This window comes from Doryrhamphus excisus, chromosome 10 (genome assembly GCF_030265055.1).
Source record: "Doryrhamphus excisus isolate RoL2022-K1 chromosome 10, RoL_Dexc_1.0, whole genome shotgun sequence".
Lineage (NCBI taxonomy): Eukaryota > Metazoa > Chordata > Actinopteri > Syngnathiformes > Syngnathidae > Doryrhamphus > Doryrhamphus excisus.
Window position 1 is genome coordinate 6,748,599 of NC_080475.1, and position 15,422 is coordinate 6,764,020.

The window sequence follows — 15,422 nt, forward strand, 5'->3', positions numbered from 1 at the left end:
TCGTACTTCCCCGCCGTGCTGTCCAATAGGAAACCAGAAAACAAAAGAGTGTTCCGCTATCTCGCTGCTAGCTTGGAACGCCATCTTGAACCGACAGGGTGTTTAAACCCGAGAGAACTCAGCCAAGGGGGTCGACAGGAGTTCCGGCGTTTGTTTTTTTTCGTTCCTTCGAACCCCCGGGGGCCGCTGAAAAGGCTCCAGGCATGGCTCGGAGCCCTTATAAGTCACATTAAAGCCATAGCAGCGAGGACATCGCCGCGGCGCTTGTAGTTAGCTTTTAGCTAGCTAGCTAGCTAGTTAGCAAGGGGGAGGAGCGGGGTTTTGAGTGCATTTGTTTTCTCCCGCAGAAGTAGTTTGTTTATGTTATTCCACACGGACATGTCATCTTCAAACCAAGGTAAAGTGGCACAAAACTCCCGCCTAAACATATAACGATATGTTTGCTAGTTGTTACGGCACGTCTTTTTGCACCGTTTGCTCTGTCGGACACTTTACTAAAGATAGCGTGACAGCAGCGGCTAGCTTAGCCTAGCAGCGAAGCTAATGCCACAGTACGGATAGGGGTTGCGTAAGTCATAGCTTGCTAATACTTTATACTCCGCTGGTGTTCATATGTGCAATTTATAATTGTTGGCATGAACCACGAATATGTTTAAAAAACTGAAATAGCATGCGTGCATGCTCGTATTCAAGATAGCTATCTAGGTCATGATTGCATTTCTCGGCACAGATTTTGCTTGGTATGCGAGTGGAGGAGGCACAACATGGATCTCACCTGTCATTTCTGCAACATTGTGTGTTATTAATAGACTTAACAGACCCCGGTCTGGGCATGGGGGCAAGTGGCACCCAAGCAAGCGGCGGGGCTGTGGTGCCAAAAGGGAGCAACAAGAGACGAGCGTAAGTGTGCAGCATTATTCAAAGTATGCATCTAGCAACTGCTGTACTTGGACTGTAATCCGGGCCTGTCTAAGTCAGCCCCCACCCCGGAGAATATCATGCATGTTAGATTGCTGACCCACAGGACGGCAATCTATTTGTGGTGGCGGTTTGCCACCGTAACATAACAACAAACGTATATTTAAAGACAAATACCTATTAACTGTTTTTTTTGTAATCATACACATTTTCCCATGGCTCCCGTGATCTTGGTGGAAAAAGTTGGTATGTTTTGTTTTTCCTCCTCTCTGAGTTGAATCTGTTCTTTTTATTCCAGCCCTGATTTTGACGACGACGAGGGCAGCAAGTTGTTCAGGTATGTAAGTCGCACCATTGTGTGCTTGACGGTAGATCCCCGCCTATTCGCCGTTGTCATCCATTCCCGCGCATATTCCCAGATTGAACTATGAATCCAGTAGAGGGCGCTGTCTAGCGAGTGAATTTACTCAACATTTTCCAGCAGGAAGATGCTTTGCCAAGATGTGATGTTGTGTAACTTGCTACTTAACGAGTAAGTAGTATTCCACACTGGTCACTCAGTGTCAGTAGCATTGATGAGACAATAGCCACAGCAGGAAGTACGCTGTCAATGCTAAGGTGTGAGTCTGTTATGTCTTAATTATGGTTTCATTTGTTATTATTATTATTGTCATTTGCTAATAGGAGTAAAAAGGTGACCATAGGGATGTTATTTCATGTCCAAAGGACTCTAATAGGTCGTAATCAGGTTTTTTGTGCTCTAGGAAAATATTCCATTTATAAATCAGGAATCCTACTTTGCGGAATTTAATTTATCATGGTGAGGTCTGAAAGCAATGGAACCGTGATAAACGAGGGAACGTGACGACTGTGAATAGCAGGGGGTCCACCGTATTGAGTGTTTACATTGTGAAGCTAATGGCTGATTGTGTTTTCTCAGGTGTGACGATGACTCGGGGGGGCCCAACAACGACAAAGAGCGCTTCGCTAGGTAGGATGATGACTTTGGGCTTGAGTGTGCGAGTGATCCGTCTGGTTCGGACGCCCCACTCTTGTCCCCGGCTTTATATTTTAGCAGCTCGGTTTCATTTCCAGGTTTTTGGACGAGGATGAGAGTTTTGCAGATAAGGAAAAACTAGCCAGGTACGGCCTGTGCCGCCATGGAAGGCTGCCCCCTCCTGCTTGTGTTAAGATGGAATGCACAGCGTCTATCCTATCCTGTCCCCTTTTGTCGGGGCCCCCGGCAGCAGTTTGACAGCTGATGTATTTTCATGTCAAAATGTCGCACTTCTTTGTTGTCTTGACTCTTGGTGACCAACAACTATGTCGTGTGTGAGTCCATGTAATCCTTCCCTCCTGAGCAAATGTCCTCTTTCTTTATATCTCCTTCTCAGGTTGTCTGAAATCTCTCTCTCTATCTCTCTACTCTCTTTGGCCATGAGAGAGCAGCCTCTCTTGCTTTATCACGTCTATACATTTCTTTTATTTTCATGTTTTGTCATTGTTGTTTTATGGAAGGGCTATTCAACCAACGGCCTGCGGGCCACATCCCGCCTAGCATAATATGACAGTATTTGCATCATATGGAGCATGTTTTGTTACGTAACACAACAGAGCACCCTGTCTCTTTGAGTATGTCGATAAAAACAGCAGTGCACTCGTGTCATATAGAGGATCTTTGCCTGTTTGGGTGTCCTGGATGACGTGGAAAATGGCGGAAGAGATGTTTATAGCGGCTGCATTTTAATTACTCCTGCTCCTGTCACATAGAGGATCTTTGACTTGTGTTTTTACAGTAAACAACGTAACACTCCTGTCACATAGAGGATCTTTGACTCGTGTTTTTACAGTAAACAACGTAACACTTGTCACATAGAGGATCTTTGACTCGTGTTTTTACAGACAACAACGTAACACTCCTGTCACATAGAGGATCTTTGACTCGTGTTTTTACAGGCAACAACGTAACACTCCTGTCACATAGAGGATCTTTGACTCGTGTTTTTACAGTAAACAACGTAACACTCCTGTCACATAGAGGATCTTTGACTCATGTTTTTACAGTAAACAACGTAACACTCCTGTCACATAGAGGATCTTTGACTCATGTTTTTACAGTAAACAACGTAACACTCCTGTCACATAGAGGATCTTTGACTCGTGTTTTTACAGGCAACAACGTAACACTCCTGTCACACAGAGGATCTTTGACTCGTGTTTTTACAGTAAACAACGTAACACTCTTGTCACATAGAGGATCTTTGACTCGTGTTTTTACAGTAAACAACGAAACACTCCTGTTACATAGAGGATCTTTGACTCGTGTTTTTACAGGCAACAACGTAACACTCCTGTCACATAGAGGATCTTTGACTCGTGTTTTTACAGTAAACAACGTAACACTCCTGTCACATAGAGGATCTTTGACTCGTGTTTTTACAGTAAACAACGTAACACTCCTGTCACATAGAGGATCTTTGACTCGTGTTTTTACAGTAAACAACGTAACACTCCTGTCACGTAGAGGATCTTTGACTCGTGTTTTTACAGGCAACAACGTAACACTCCTGTCACATAGAGGATCTTTGACTTGTGTTTTCACAGTAAACAACGAAACACTCCTGTCACATAGAGGATCTTTGACTCGTGTTTTTACAGTAAACAACGTAACACTCCTGTCACATAGAGGATCTTTGACTCGTGTTTTTACAGTAAACAACGTAACACTCCTGTCACATAGAGGATCTTTGACTCGTGTTTTTACAGTAAACAACGTAACACTCCTGTCATGTAGAGGATCTTTGACTCGTGTTTTTACAGTAAACAACGTAACACTCCTGTCATATAGAGGATCTTTGACTGCCAATTTTGCAGTAGGTCCTTAAACCAGTAGAGCATCATCATAGATGAAGATCAAGATGTTTGCTGTTTTGGCAGTCGAGCGCTCCTGTCATATAGAAGATCTTTGAAAGTGTTTTTATCATTGCCCCCGGTCCTTAGCTTTCTGAAAATGTGCCGTCCTGAGAAACGGAGTTGAATAGCCCTTCCCTGTGTCATCCTCACCGCTCCCCCCCTCCCCAAGTGACATGCTTATACATCGCAACATGAACTCTAAACTCTACTCCACCTTCTCCACCCGCCCCACCTGGCTCTCCCTCCTCCTGTCCACCTCTGCGATCCTCCCTCATCTCCTCCCTCCAGGGAGAACCACAGCGAGATTGAGAGGCGGCGGCGGAACAAGATGACGGCCTACATCACAGAGTTGTCGGACATGGTGCCCACGTGCAGCGCCCTGGCACGGAAGCCCGACAAGCTGACCATCCTGCGAATGGCCGTGTCGCACATGAAGTCTCTGCGAGGGAGCGGCAACACCAACGCCGACGGATCCTACAAGCCTTCCTTTCTCACCGACCAGGTCAGGACATTTCCGCTTCTCTTCAGCTTTCTGTTTATAGATACCGTCACTTCCTGCTGTCTTTCTGTATGACCGACCGTCTGTTGTCACCCCTTGGCTGGACTTGATGTCTTCTCTCAGGAGCTGAAGCACCTCATCCTGGAGGCAGCCGACGGCTTCCTGTTCGTGGTGTCGTGCGAGACGGGCCGCGTCGTATACGTCTCGGACTCGCTGACGCCTGTCCTGAACCAGTCCCAGTCGGACTGGCTGGGCTCGTCGCTCTACGACCAACTCCACCCGGACGACACGGAGAAGCTGAGGGAGCAGCTGTCTACTGCAGAGAACACCACCACGGGTAACGTGCACACAGCGGAGCATCACAGCTGTCTGACCCAAGCACCGGTACTGATCCACTTGGACTTTGCACAAAGGGAGGACGTTGGACTTGAAGACGGGAACGGTGAAGAAGGAAAGCCAGCAGTCCTCCGCCAGGATGACAATGGGAGCCCGTCGCTCGTTTATATGCAGAATGAGGTGTGACACGCTCCAATTGTACATATTGGGACGGACGCGCCCGAATGCAGCATTGCTTCATGGTCCGGTTCTGTTTGCAGGTGTGGCTCGTGTCCCGTGGAACCGCTGTCCATGAACAGACTAAACTTCCTCAGGAATAGAAACAGGTGACGACGGCACGAGTGTCAGGAATGTGGAGCGCTGATATTTAGCGTATGATCACCGTTTGATCTTTCTGCTTCGACGTAGGAACGGCTTGGGCGCAGCAAAAGAAGGAGACCCCCAGTATGTGGTGGTCCACTGTACAGGCTACATCAAGTCCTGGCCGCCTGCCGGTAAACATCCCGGCAGCTGACCTTTCCGTAATCACATGACCACGACCTTTTACCCACTGCACGCCGTCGCCATTCTCTCTTTTAGGAGTGTCCTTATCAGACAGCGAGCCAGACAACACTCAGGGGAGTCGCTACTGTCTCGTCGCCATCGGCAGACTGCAGGTAGACGCACGCCTTTGTACCGATTCTAACTCATCATCTAATTGCAACGTTTCAATTTCGGATTTCGTGGCCGCGCTACTGACTGTTTGCTCGGTTTTGCAACCCTTTGTGTGTTATCAATCGCTGATAACATTCTAGGCTGCTCTGATATGTTATGTCTCACCAGTGCAACTGCAGCGGAACCTGTTGATTGACGTAATCAATATGATTGACAGGTCTTTTTACACGAGCACACTTTCTCAAAAGATGTTTACATTTCCTTTCTTTGCGGCCTCATCGTTTTTGTATCCATCCATCCATTTTCTGTGAAGCTCGTCCCCACTTGGGACGCGGGGTATGCTGGAACCTATCCCAGCTGACCTTGACCATGAGGCAGTGCACACCCTGGACTGGTTGCACGCCAGCCAACATGTAGACCAGGGGTGCTCATTAAGTCGATCGGAGGTGGTACTGGTCGATCGCGGCGTGACATTAAAAAAATATCATCCTAGCATCAATGCCGTCACTTGATTGACATACAGGGCAGCCATTCAGATGACAACTGAATGTTGCCCTTCGGGCGACCAATCAAATCAAACAACGTCTCTAAGTGCAGCAGAACTTACGATGTCAGCCTATCATCCATCCCCGTTACTTGATTGACATACAGGACAACCAGTCAGATGACAACTGAATTTTGACCTTTAGGTCACCGCTCATGCGTAAACAGCGATGCAAAGTGCTAAGCTAGTCGGCGAATTGCGTCAGATTTCAAGCCCTCGCTAAAGTTTATGCTCACTAAAATGAGTGAAGGAGCTGGACCAAGTAAAAAGGCAAAAACTGGACCAAGTAAAAAGGCAAAAAACATATCACTTCCATACGGATATGGAATATTATACGGATATTATGATACGGATATTATCCATGACTGATAAACATTTGGAAGTGTGCTTGAGGCTGGCTATCAGCAGCTACTGTCCGGACTATGCATCCCTGGCTGGTTCAATTCAGTGCAAGTCATCAAAGTAAACTCAGGTAATTACAAAAAATGTTAATAGTTAATTATGTGTGTTTTGCAATATTGGCTCATTTGGTTATGTAAGGTACATCAACATACATTGTACGTACAAATAATCCTCAATACATTTGAAAATAAATAGATGTTTTGCATTTTTGTAGTGGGTAGATCATCTTGACTCGGTCATTTTAAAAGTAGCTCGCATGCTGAAAAAGTGTGAGCACCCCTGATGTAGACCATTCATTCATACCCATGGGCAGTTGGCCGTCTCCAACATGCATTTTACCCGAGGATAACCCACACACGCCATTTTGTTAACACGCTTTTATTTTGATGGCCGGAAGTGTGTTGTTTGAGAAGGTACTGTGTAAGCAAACAAACCCCCCATGTGTATGTTGCTCTGATCATTGCTCATGTATTGTATCGTTGCCTTTTTAAACCACGACATCCCTCCACCCGCCTTCGTCAGGTGACCTGCTGTCCAGGCGACACGGACGTCAACAGCATCAGCGTTCCGGTGGAGTTCATCTCGCGCCACAACTGCCAGGGCATCTTCACCTTTGTCGACCACCGATGTGTGGCGGCCGTCAGCTACCAGCCTCAGGTGCCGCGCCTTGCAACGCTTCTTCATTAGGGACGTCTGTGTTCACCGTGACGAGCTGACCGACCTTGTGTTGGTTTAGGAGCTCTTGGGGAAGAATATCCTGGAACTCGCCCACCCTGAAGACCAAGGCTTACTCCGAGATAGCTTCCAACAGGTAAAGGAGTGCTTGTCGCATCTTCCCATCGTCTGGTGGCCACCAGATGTGTGGCGTGTAGGCCACAGTTAGGAGATGGGAAGACCTGGGTTGGATTCTCCGCTTGGGCATCTCTGTGTGGATTTGCCTGTTCTCCCAGTGCGTGCGTGGATTTTCTTTGAGTACTCCGGTTTCCTCCCACATTCCAAAAACATCCACGCTAGGTTATTTGGTGACTCCAAGTTGTCCATAGGTATGAATGTGAGTGTGAATGGTTGTTTGTCTATATGTGCCCTGGGATTGGCTGGCCACCAGTCCAGGGTGGACCCCGCCTCTCACCCAAAGTCAGATCCATGGATGGATAATGGGGAGGATACAAACGTGGACCCCGTCACATCAGAACAAAAATCCCCTGCAGTGTTTGAGGAGGACCGTGAGTCCCAGGAATAGGGCTCCACTCCCACACGAGGAGTCAAGCCAAGAGGAAATAACAGCTTGGCTACTCATTCCTCGGACCGCCGAGAGACTCCGTGACTGCTCCGTGAATGGCCGCGTGCCACAGTGCAGCAAAGCTTGTTAGCCTAGTATGTCCGCAGTCTGGAATTTATTTCCACGTTTCGCCTTTTGAATCGCAAAGACGGTCACGCCCTGGTCAGGGATCTTCCTTCAGTACGTCCAATCTGGCATTACATTGTGGTGGTCTGCAGCCGTGCCTCAGCGGTTCCTGGCCTCATCTAACCGCCATTGTTGCTTATTGTTCTTTTTATTTTTCAGGTGATGAAGCTGAAGGGTCAAGTCCTATCGGTGATGTTCAGGTTCCGTTCCAAATCCAGAGAATGGATCTTGATGAGAACCAGCTCCTTCACTTTCCAGAATCCATTTTCCGAGGAGATTGAATACATCATCTGCACAAACGTGAACGTCAAGTGAGTGACACCTTTCACGTTGCTTGTCTAAAGACCAAGTCACCTAAATATTAGGGGTTGGAACATCTCATTTATAACATTCATATTATTTTATACTATGCCAAGGGCCAATAAAAAATATGTTGTCTGGCTGAAAATGGCCCTCGGTCCACACTTTACAGAGCCGTCGCACCCCTGCTAGATATCACATTGTACGCTTTAAGGGATTCCGAATGCCTCGCCATAACCCCGGTCCCTATATCACCGACCTCACACTGATCCCTGTCTCCCTTCATCCCACCTCCGGGGGCAGTAGAAACGCCAGTCAGGACCCCCTCACTCCCATCTCCTCCCCAAGCGGTTTGCTGCCCCCCTCCCTGGGTCAGAGAAGCTCAAATGGCTCGCCTGTGGTTCTTAGCCCAGGGCAGGTAGCTACCAGGTGAGAGCAGGCTGGCACGGGACGGTCGTAGTTCAGCTTCTTCATGGGGGGGGGCCACGGATGGTTCTGGTTGACGTCTCACGGCTTCTTTCTGCATGTTTGTCAGCGGGTTCTTAGCATGAGAGCGGTACATGTCTTTAGAAATAACTCTTAGCTTCCTGTCCTCTTTTTTTTTTTTAATGTTGCCATGGTGACTGGTGGCGGGCTCCTTTTTGGGCGTTTGTCACTCACCGGGTGGAATGAGCCTGCTTTGACGGCGCCTCCACTCAGCCCTCGTCACCTTTCTCTCGGCTTTCCGCAGGCAGTTGCAGCAGCAGCAGGCCGAGCTGGAAGTGGGCGGAGCAAGGGACGCCATGTACGAGGCAGGACCCATCACGCTCTCCCAGGTAAGGCGATTGGTGTTTGAATGAGGGCCTCTGGTCACGCCCACACCGCTGTGATTGGCCCCGCTCAGCTTGTCCGGCCCACATAAGTCTGGCTCAATGTGACATCACAGTGAGCCCTGAAACTTGTGAAACCCTGTCACTGCTTAACGTTAATAAAACATGGTAACTACACATTATTGTATTGCATAAACGTCGCTCTGCACAGTCCTGTGAATGCATGCCATGCCGTCACCCTCAGGTGCCAGTGCAACCGGTGACGCCAGCCGAGCCGGACCACAGCAAGACCCTGGACAAGCCGGATCTCTACCCCTCCCTTTTCCAAGGCCCCAGTCAGACAAAGGCTATGCCCTCCACCTCCACACCCGCCACCCAAATCTACCCTGCGGTCAACAACTTCACTGCTGGTCGCTCCAGCGATGCATACAGGTAGGACGGCTTCCTGCGGTCACAGTGATAGGTGAATATCCGGGAAGTAGGAATCCTGATCTATAATCAAATAGAGTGCGGAAAACCACTTTCCGACCTTTAAATGTGGTTGGTAACACTATTAGAGACCTCAGACATGAAATAATAGTTCTTTTGTTTTTGTTATTTTACATAACAATATTCCTTCCGCTGCCCAGGCCGGTCAGTATGGCCCCGCAGATGACACAGCCGGCCCACTCGGCAGGGCAGATGTTGGCCCAGATGTCACGACAGAACGGCGTCCCGCAGCCTGTCACCCCCTCGAACACCGGCAGCCCTCTCCATGGAGGCGGAGGATGGCCTGGTCCGGGGACAGGTGCCGGAAGCCAGTTCAGTAACCAGGTACCCGATTTCATCTAAAGCACCACAGTGACTACTCTAAAGTACATCTCTATGGTATTATCGTGAATATTGTTATTCCAATCAGCAGCAGGTGGCTCCCCAAGCAGCAAAGACCATGTCTCCACCTTTTGCCTCCATGGGTGGTTTTGGAGGCGGCTCTTCTAGTTCTTTTGGCCAGATGCCCACCGGTGCCGCTCCGAGCCAGACCGGCAGCGCAAACTACCCTCAGATAAACGCACGTGCCACCATCAACGCCAGCGGTTACGGTAGGTTGTCTTGGTAGTCGACTCGATCTCCCAGAAGATCCTCACCCCCCCACCGGGTTTCCCCCTCTAGATGGTTCTCAATCGCAGTTCCCCTCCCGGGCAACGGAGGCAGCGTGGCCCCAGTGGCAGGGCCAGCAGCACTCGCAGGGCAACGCAGACCAACACCCGCATGCGCAAGGCAACCAGCAGGACATGTTCACCGTGAGTACGCCAGGAAGGGGCGGGGCTGACTGCTCATTGGCTCCGCCCACTTTAGACAACATCCAGTGGGCTTTCTGTCGTCTTCATGGAAGGTCCCAAGGAACAGCCGATTAGAACTTAATACTCAAAACAATCCATCAAGTCAAAAACATGCCCCCCCCCCAACCCCCTGCTTTTTTGGGGGGGTCCAAAGTGCAGACCACAGCTGTTTTTTTAGTTGTCCGCAGCACAGTTTAAAAATATCATTTCACAAAACTTGAAAAATAATCTATATAAAATAAATACAATTCATTCATTTTCTACCGCTTTTCCTCACGAGGGTCGCGGGGGGTGCTGGAGCCTATCCCAGCTGTCTTCGGGCGAGAGGCAGGGTACACCCTGGACAGGTCGCCAGCCAATCACAGGGCACATATAGACAAACAACCATTCACACTCACATTCATACCTATGGACAATTTGGAGTGGCCAATTAACCTAGCATGTTTTTGTAGCATGTTTTTGGAATGTGGGAGGAAACCGGAGTACCCGGAGAAAACCCACGCATGCACGGGGAGAACATGCAAACTCCACACAGAGATGCCCGAGGGTGGGATTGAACCCTGGTCTCCTAGCTGTGAGGTTTGCGCGCTAACCCCTAGACCACCGTGCCGCCCATAAATACAATTATAAGTCAAAATATTCATTAATTAATTAGTTAAAAGAGTTGTCGTCTAATGATCAAACAGTAGAACATAGGTACGTTTCCGCAAAATTTCAGCTCCCAACTAAAACAGGAGCTTTTTGTGAAAAGGTACTTTCACTTACATACCAATTTTTTTGGCTTTTGGGACAGCTGAAATATCTACTACAAACTACACTAATGTGAAAAAACACAAAATGCTTGTTTTACATGAAAAGAAGTATTTATTTCCAAATATTACATCATGAAGTATTTGGAACTGTGCTGCGTGTGCATGCATTGCCCTCTCCATGCTTTAAAATGTCCTTGTAATACGGAACCCGCGGTTATAAGTGTCGTATTAACCATATGTGTCTGCGTGCTTCCAGGACGTGTTGTCCATGCTGGAACCCGCCAACAACTTCAACAGCGACGACTTTGAGATTTCCATGTACCCTTCGTTAGCCTTCAACGAGTGACTGCAGGTCCTCCCTCCTTCCCGCCGCTCGCCTCACCTCACCTTTTTTACTGCTCCTCCTGCTCCTGGCGCTCTTTTCTTTTACTGTGCTCTGCTTCCTCCCTTCCTTCCTCCCTTCCTTCCTTCCTTCCTTGCACTGCTCAGCACGGAGCCATTGTACACTGCAGGTAAAGCAGGAGATGAGGCTGCTAATTACAAGAAGAGTAACTTTATTCCAGCCATTGTTCTCCACAAAAGCACACACACACACAATGGCCTTTTTTTCTTGTATTCCTGGTTTTTCTCAGGCATTTTGAACTTTTAGCATGCAGGCTAAGCAATTTCATCTTTTTTTTTTTAACTCTCAGGAAATGTCAGCGTTTTTATTTTTTTTTATTGACCACACGGTTTGTGCTTTTTGCATTCTGATGGTTTTATCTTCCTGTGCATGACGGCGCTGCTTCGTTATGCAGATCATCATTCACCAGTACGCTTTTCTATGTACTGAGGTGGCTTCACCTACTAACTCTTGCTCTGCTTTCTTATCAATCACTCGGATTCATTTATTTCTCACACACGCACGCTCCCAGTGGTCACCGAGCTATTTCCTGTTTCCTGACTACAGCTTGTGTGCATAGCAGGGGTGTCACGGGATCTCACCAGGTTCAGATATTAGATATCAGAATTAATTAATTATCCAATCAATGAACATGAACTGGATAATTTAGCATCAATGTATCGGCGTCAGCATGCGTGTCTGTTTTTGGACCACGGAGTCGTCGGGCCGTTACGGGGAAATAAAATCTGGGACTTCAAGAATAAAGTCGTACATTTATGACGGGGGGAAAAAAAAAGGGCGTATATTTACGAGACTGAAGTCTTTATGATTTAAAAAAAGTCCTACACTTTATGAGGCAAAATGTCGTATACTTCCCAGGAAAAGTAGTACATTTATGACAAAGTCGTACATTTATTAGGCAAAAAGTTGTATACTTAGGAGGAAAAGTTTATGCCAGTAAGGTCATAAATTTACAATAAAGTCACACATTTTGAGGAAAAAAGTCAATACATTTGAGGTCGTCCATTTAAAAGAAAAAAGTCTTAAATTTATGACAAAAAAAAGTTGTATCTGTATGAGAATAAAGTTGTATATTTAGGAGAATAAAGTCTAAAATCTACAAGAAAAAAAGTTGTGAATTCATGTGAAAAAAGTAATAATACGAGGAGAATAAAATGTTCCATTTATGAGAACGAAGTAGTACTATTAGGTACTATTATGTGTCCTAGGGAGAAAAGCTTCAGGCCAGCTTTTATTGATAACGTGGCAGCAAAACACAAACAGGTTAGCATGGCTAAATGTACGGCTTTATTCTGGTAAATTAATTAGTCGGCCCTAATACTCCTCATCTCTGGCCTTCAAACGTGTAGAAAGACGTTCTGTTTCAGCACCGTAGAACAGCGGCACGAACGGAATGAGACCTTTTGCCAGTCTCTTAGTCTTGGCGGGTGGAGGCGGGGCCGCTAGCATACACACAGAGAGTGCAGAAGAATGTAATGCAGTAAAAAAAAAATCAAATTGCAGTGTTTTCTTCGTTGTACTTTTAAAATGTTCAAATGTCATCCGGTCCGGTTCTCGTAGACCCGATGCGGTCGTGTCTGGTGACACCCCTGCTGCATACCGTACGTATTGAAAGCAAACTATCGTTATCGCTTCTTCCGTTGCCAAGCATTACTTTGTACTACGTATGAGCGCTTTGTATTCCTTTTGTTAAAAAAAAAACTCAAGAAAAACCCCAAAATACTGCACAGAGCAATAAGTTACCAAGCAGCAGTTGTGTATTTTTTAAAGCCATTCTTTTTTTGTCTTGTGAATGTCATCCCTAATTATTATTATTATTATTATTATTGTCATTGTTGTCGTTGTTTTTGGAAGGCATGATAGTCATTCTTGATGGAAGCGAGATATGTTGTGACCTTTCCGACCTCTGATTGGTTGATTGGTGGAATGGGGATTTGATTTGGAGATGGTTTAATCAGGGTATTTAGGATACAAATGGGAAAAAAAAAATCTAAACCATGATCAAGTTCCTTTTGAACTGGACTTTGAACATCTTTGCCAACACAGCTCAGACTTTTTTGTGTTTTGTGCTCCGTTGATGTTGCTTCAAAAAAAAAAAAAAAAAGTATCATTTTGCCATTTTTCAAAAAAGACAACTTTGTATTGTTTGTGTATGTACCACACTTAGTAAGTCGTACGTCAAGTCTTTGTTTGAAGGAGATTTGTTTGTCTTTGGTTGTTTCTTATTGCGGGGGGGGGGGGGGGGGCTTTTGGTTTGCTTTGGTTTTTTCCCATGTGAACATCCATCACTCATAGAAACACGCATATATAAATATAAATATTCTGTAAATGTTTATGAAATGTTGAACACAAAATGGTTGTTTTTGTATTAAATTGATATATTGACAAAACCACCATTTTGTATTTGCTTTGGATCGGGTCTAGGGTCTTGGAAAGGCCGGGAAATACCGTAGATGAAAAATGAAAGAGTAATAAAACTGGGCCTCTCTACCGTCTTAAAATGTTAACATTTTGGTTGTTAACCAAAAACGTGCTAACTGGAGTGGATGTTAACCGAGGTGCTACTATTATGGGTAAAATTTATTTGGTTAACAACTTTTTTTTTTGACAATTTTTCAGTATGCAGCCTTTGGTGGAAAAGTTTGGACGTCATTGCTTTACGACGTGTGTGTGTGTGTGTGTGTGTGTGTGTGTGTGTGTGTGTGTGTGTGTGTGTGTGTGTGCGAGTGTGTGTGTTGTAGCTGATCAAATGTTGTTAGAGTAAGACTTAGGAGATGAGTGGCTTCGCCGTGGGATCGATTTTCGCCTCTTGTCTTACACAACCCGGGGGTGTGACCAGCTGCCATCGGCGTCCAGGTACAAGATCACTTTTACCAGAACTTTGGCCCAAATCTACTAACCAAAAGTTGATTTATTCATGCGCTGAATGACTTCCTGTTGCAGACTGGTGGTAAAGGTGTCACATGGCCTTTTTTTTGGACATGACCGTTTCCTTTGGCCTCTTAAGTGGACTTGCAGTGAGGTTTGTGTTTCCCTTCTGGCATTTGGACCCATTTCATTTGGATTCCACGCCCTCCTCACCTGGGACTGACCTAGTTGCATCATCTTCTGTGTAGGTCGTGTGTCCTAAAAAGTCCCAGAAAGATCTTGGTGACCGAAGCCCCGATGAAAAATTCATGGAGGTCACAGGTGTCAGATAGGGCACGGCGTGTCCGCCACGCTGTTATCAGTGCTGGGGAAGACGGAAGAAGAGTGGAGTCTGAGATATTCCATGGACCCGCCGCTGCTCCCCGCCACCAAGCTGGATTTGGACGTGGATCTTGGCTTTGCCCTCTTCTTTCTCCTCCTCCTCTGCCTTTTTCTGCTGGTGGCCATCGTGCGCTGTGCCCAGATGGTTCTGGACCCTTACAGCGCCGTCTCAGTCCACACGTACCAGGATGAGCAAGCCGAGGTGTGAAAGGGCGCCGGCTAAAGGATTAGGAAGCACGCTGTTAGTCTACTTTACAACAACAGTAGAAGATTGAGGTTTTTGAGTTTTCCCCGTCTCATGTTGACGACAAAAACATTTTGCCTCATGCTGCATGTTCAACCATGAAGGTAAGTATTCTTAATAAACCTAATATAGTGTCCTGCAGAAAAGAAACAGTACTGATGGACACCAATGTAGTGGATGGTCAAGAAAATACCTTCTTAGCAATGCAATTATAATGCTAAAATCACTTTGCCATAAATATACTGCAACCTTTACAGGAGTCTTTTCACATCCTGCATGCAGAAAGTTCTTCATGTTGAAAGAACAGAGGTGTCCAAAGTTCTTTTTTTTTTAATTTTGGCCCTCACCACTAAAAAAATACCCAAAAAAACACCAGAAATGGAAAAAGGAGCAGAAATTGTACGCAAATAAAGACAAACTTTTGCTGGCTATCCCAATTGTAAGCCATATTTATGAGATCAAATGTTGAAATTGTGAGATAAGTCAAAATTACGAGATAAAGTCATGCTTAGTTCAAAATTCTGAGATAAAAACAAAGTCATAAATCGAATAAAAAGTCGGGATTATGACATGGGAAAGTCAGAATTGTTGGAGTCAAATGTATGGGAGAAATCGGAACGATGAGTTATAAACTGCGCATGTGCTACACTTTCGTCACGTGGTACTTTGCACACG

The 15,422-nt window shown here is 46.3% G+C and overlaps 2 protein-coding genes across 8 annotated transcripts; both read left to right on the forward strand.

Annotated features, from left to right (window-relative positions):
- Positions 1 to 55: 55 nt before the first annotated feature.
- arnt (aryl hydrocarbon receptor nuclear translocator) lies at positions 56 to 13,484 on the forward strand. Of its 7 annotated transcripts, none has more exons than XM_058085735.1 (20): positions 56 to 397; positions 810 to 900; positions 1,217 to 1,255; positions 1,859 to 1,909; positions 4,120 to 4,333; positions 4,454 to 4,667; positions 4,744 to 4,846; positions 4,927 to 4,992; positions 5,075 to 5,160; positions 5,246 to 5,322; positions 6,789 to 6,923; positions 7,003 to 7,077; positions 7,831 to 7,982; positions 8,275 to 8,400; positions 8,702 to 8,786; positions 9,025 to 9,212; positions 9,410 to 9,593; positions 9,679 to 9,859; positions 9,930 to 10,060; positions 11,108 to 13,484. In XM_058085735.1, exons 1-20 carry the CDS (start codon positions 361 to 363, stop codon positions 11,195 to 11,197), a joined length of 2,325 nt encoding a protein of 774 aa, XP_057941718.1. In that variant the 5' UTR covers positions 56 to 360; the 3' UTR covers positions 11,198 to 13,484. The 7 variants fall into 7 exon arrangements, with proteins under 7 accessions (XP_057941718.1, XP_057941720.1, XP_057941719.1 ...); XM_058085737.1 differs by having other exon boundaries at positions 9,682 to 9,859; XM_058085736.1 differs by having other exon boundaries at positions 8,278 to 8,400.
- Positions 13,485 to 13,495: 11 nt separating this feature from the next.
- Positions 13,496 to 15,332, forward strand: LOC131137609 (cortexin domain containing 2-like). The gene has a single exon (XM_058085752.1). The coding sequence runs from the start codon at positions 14,526 to 14,528 to the stop codon at positions 14,709 to 14,711; it is 186 nt and encodes a 61-aa protein (XP_057941735.1). The 5' UTR covers positions 13,496 to 14,525; the 3' UTR covers positions 14,712 to 15,332.
- The last annotated feature ends 90 nt before the right edge of the window (positions 15,333 to 15,422 follow it).

Bases quoted from the DNA above. Each gene is read 5' to 3' on its own strand.
- arnt (XM_058085735.1), top strand. From the start codon at position 361: ATGTTATTCCACACGGACATGTCATCTTCAAACCAAG. The intron at 9,213-9,409 runs GTAGGACGGCTT...TCCGCTGCCCAG, and splicing joins CGCTCCAGCGATGCATACAG to GCCGGTCAGTATGGCCCCGC. The intron at 9,860-9,929 runs GTAGGTTGTCTT...TTCCCCCTCTAG, and splicing joins CATCAACGCCAGCGGTTACG to ATGGTTCTCAATCGCAGTTC.
- LOC131137609 (XM_058085752.1), top strand. From the start codon at position 14,526: ATGGACCCGCCGCTGCTCCCCGCCACCAAGCTGGATTTGGACGTGGAT.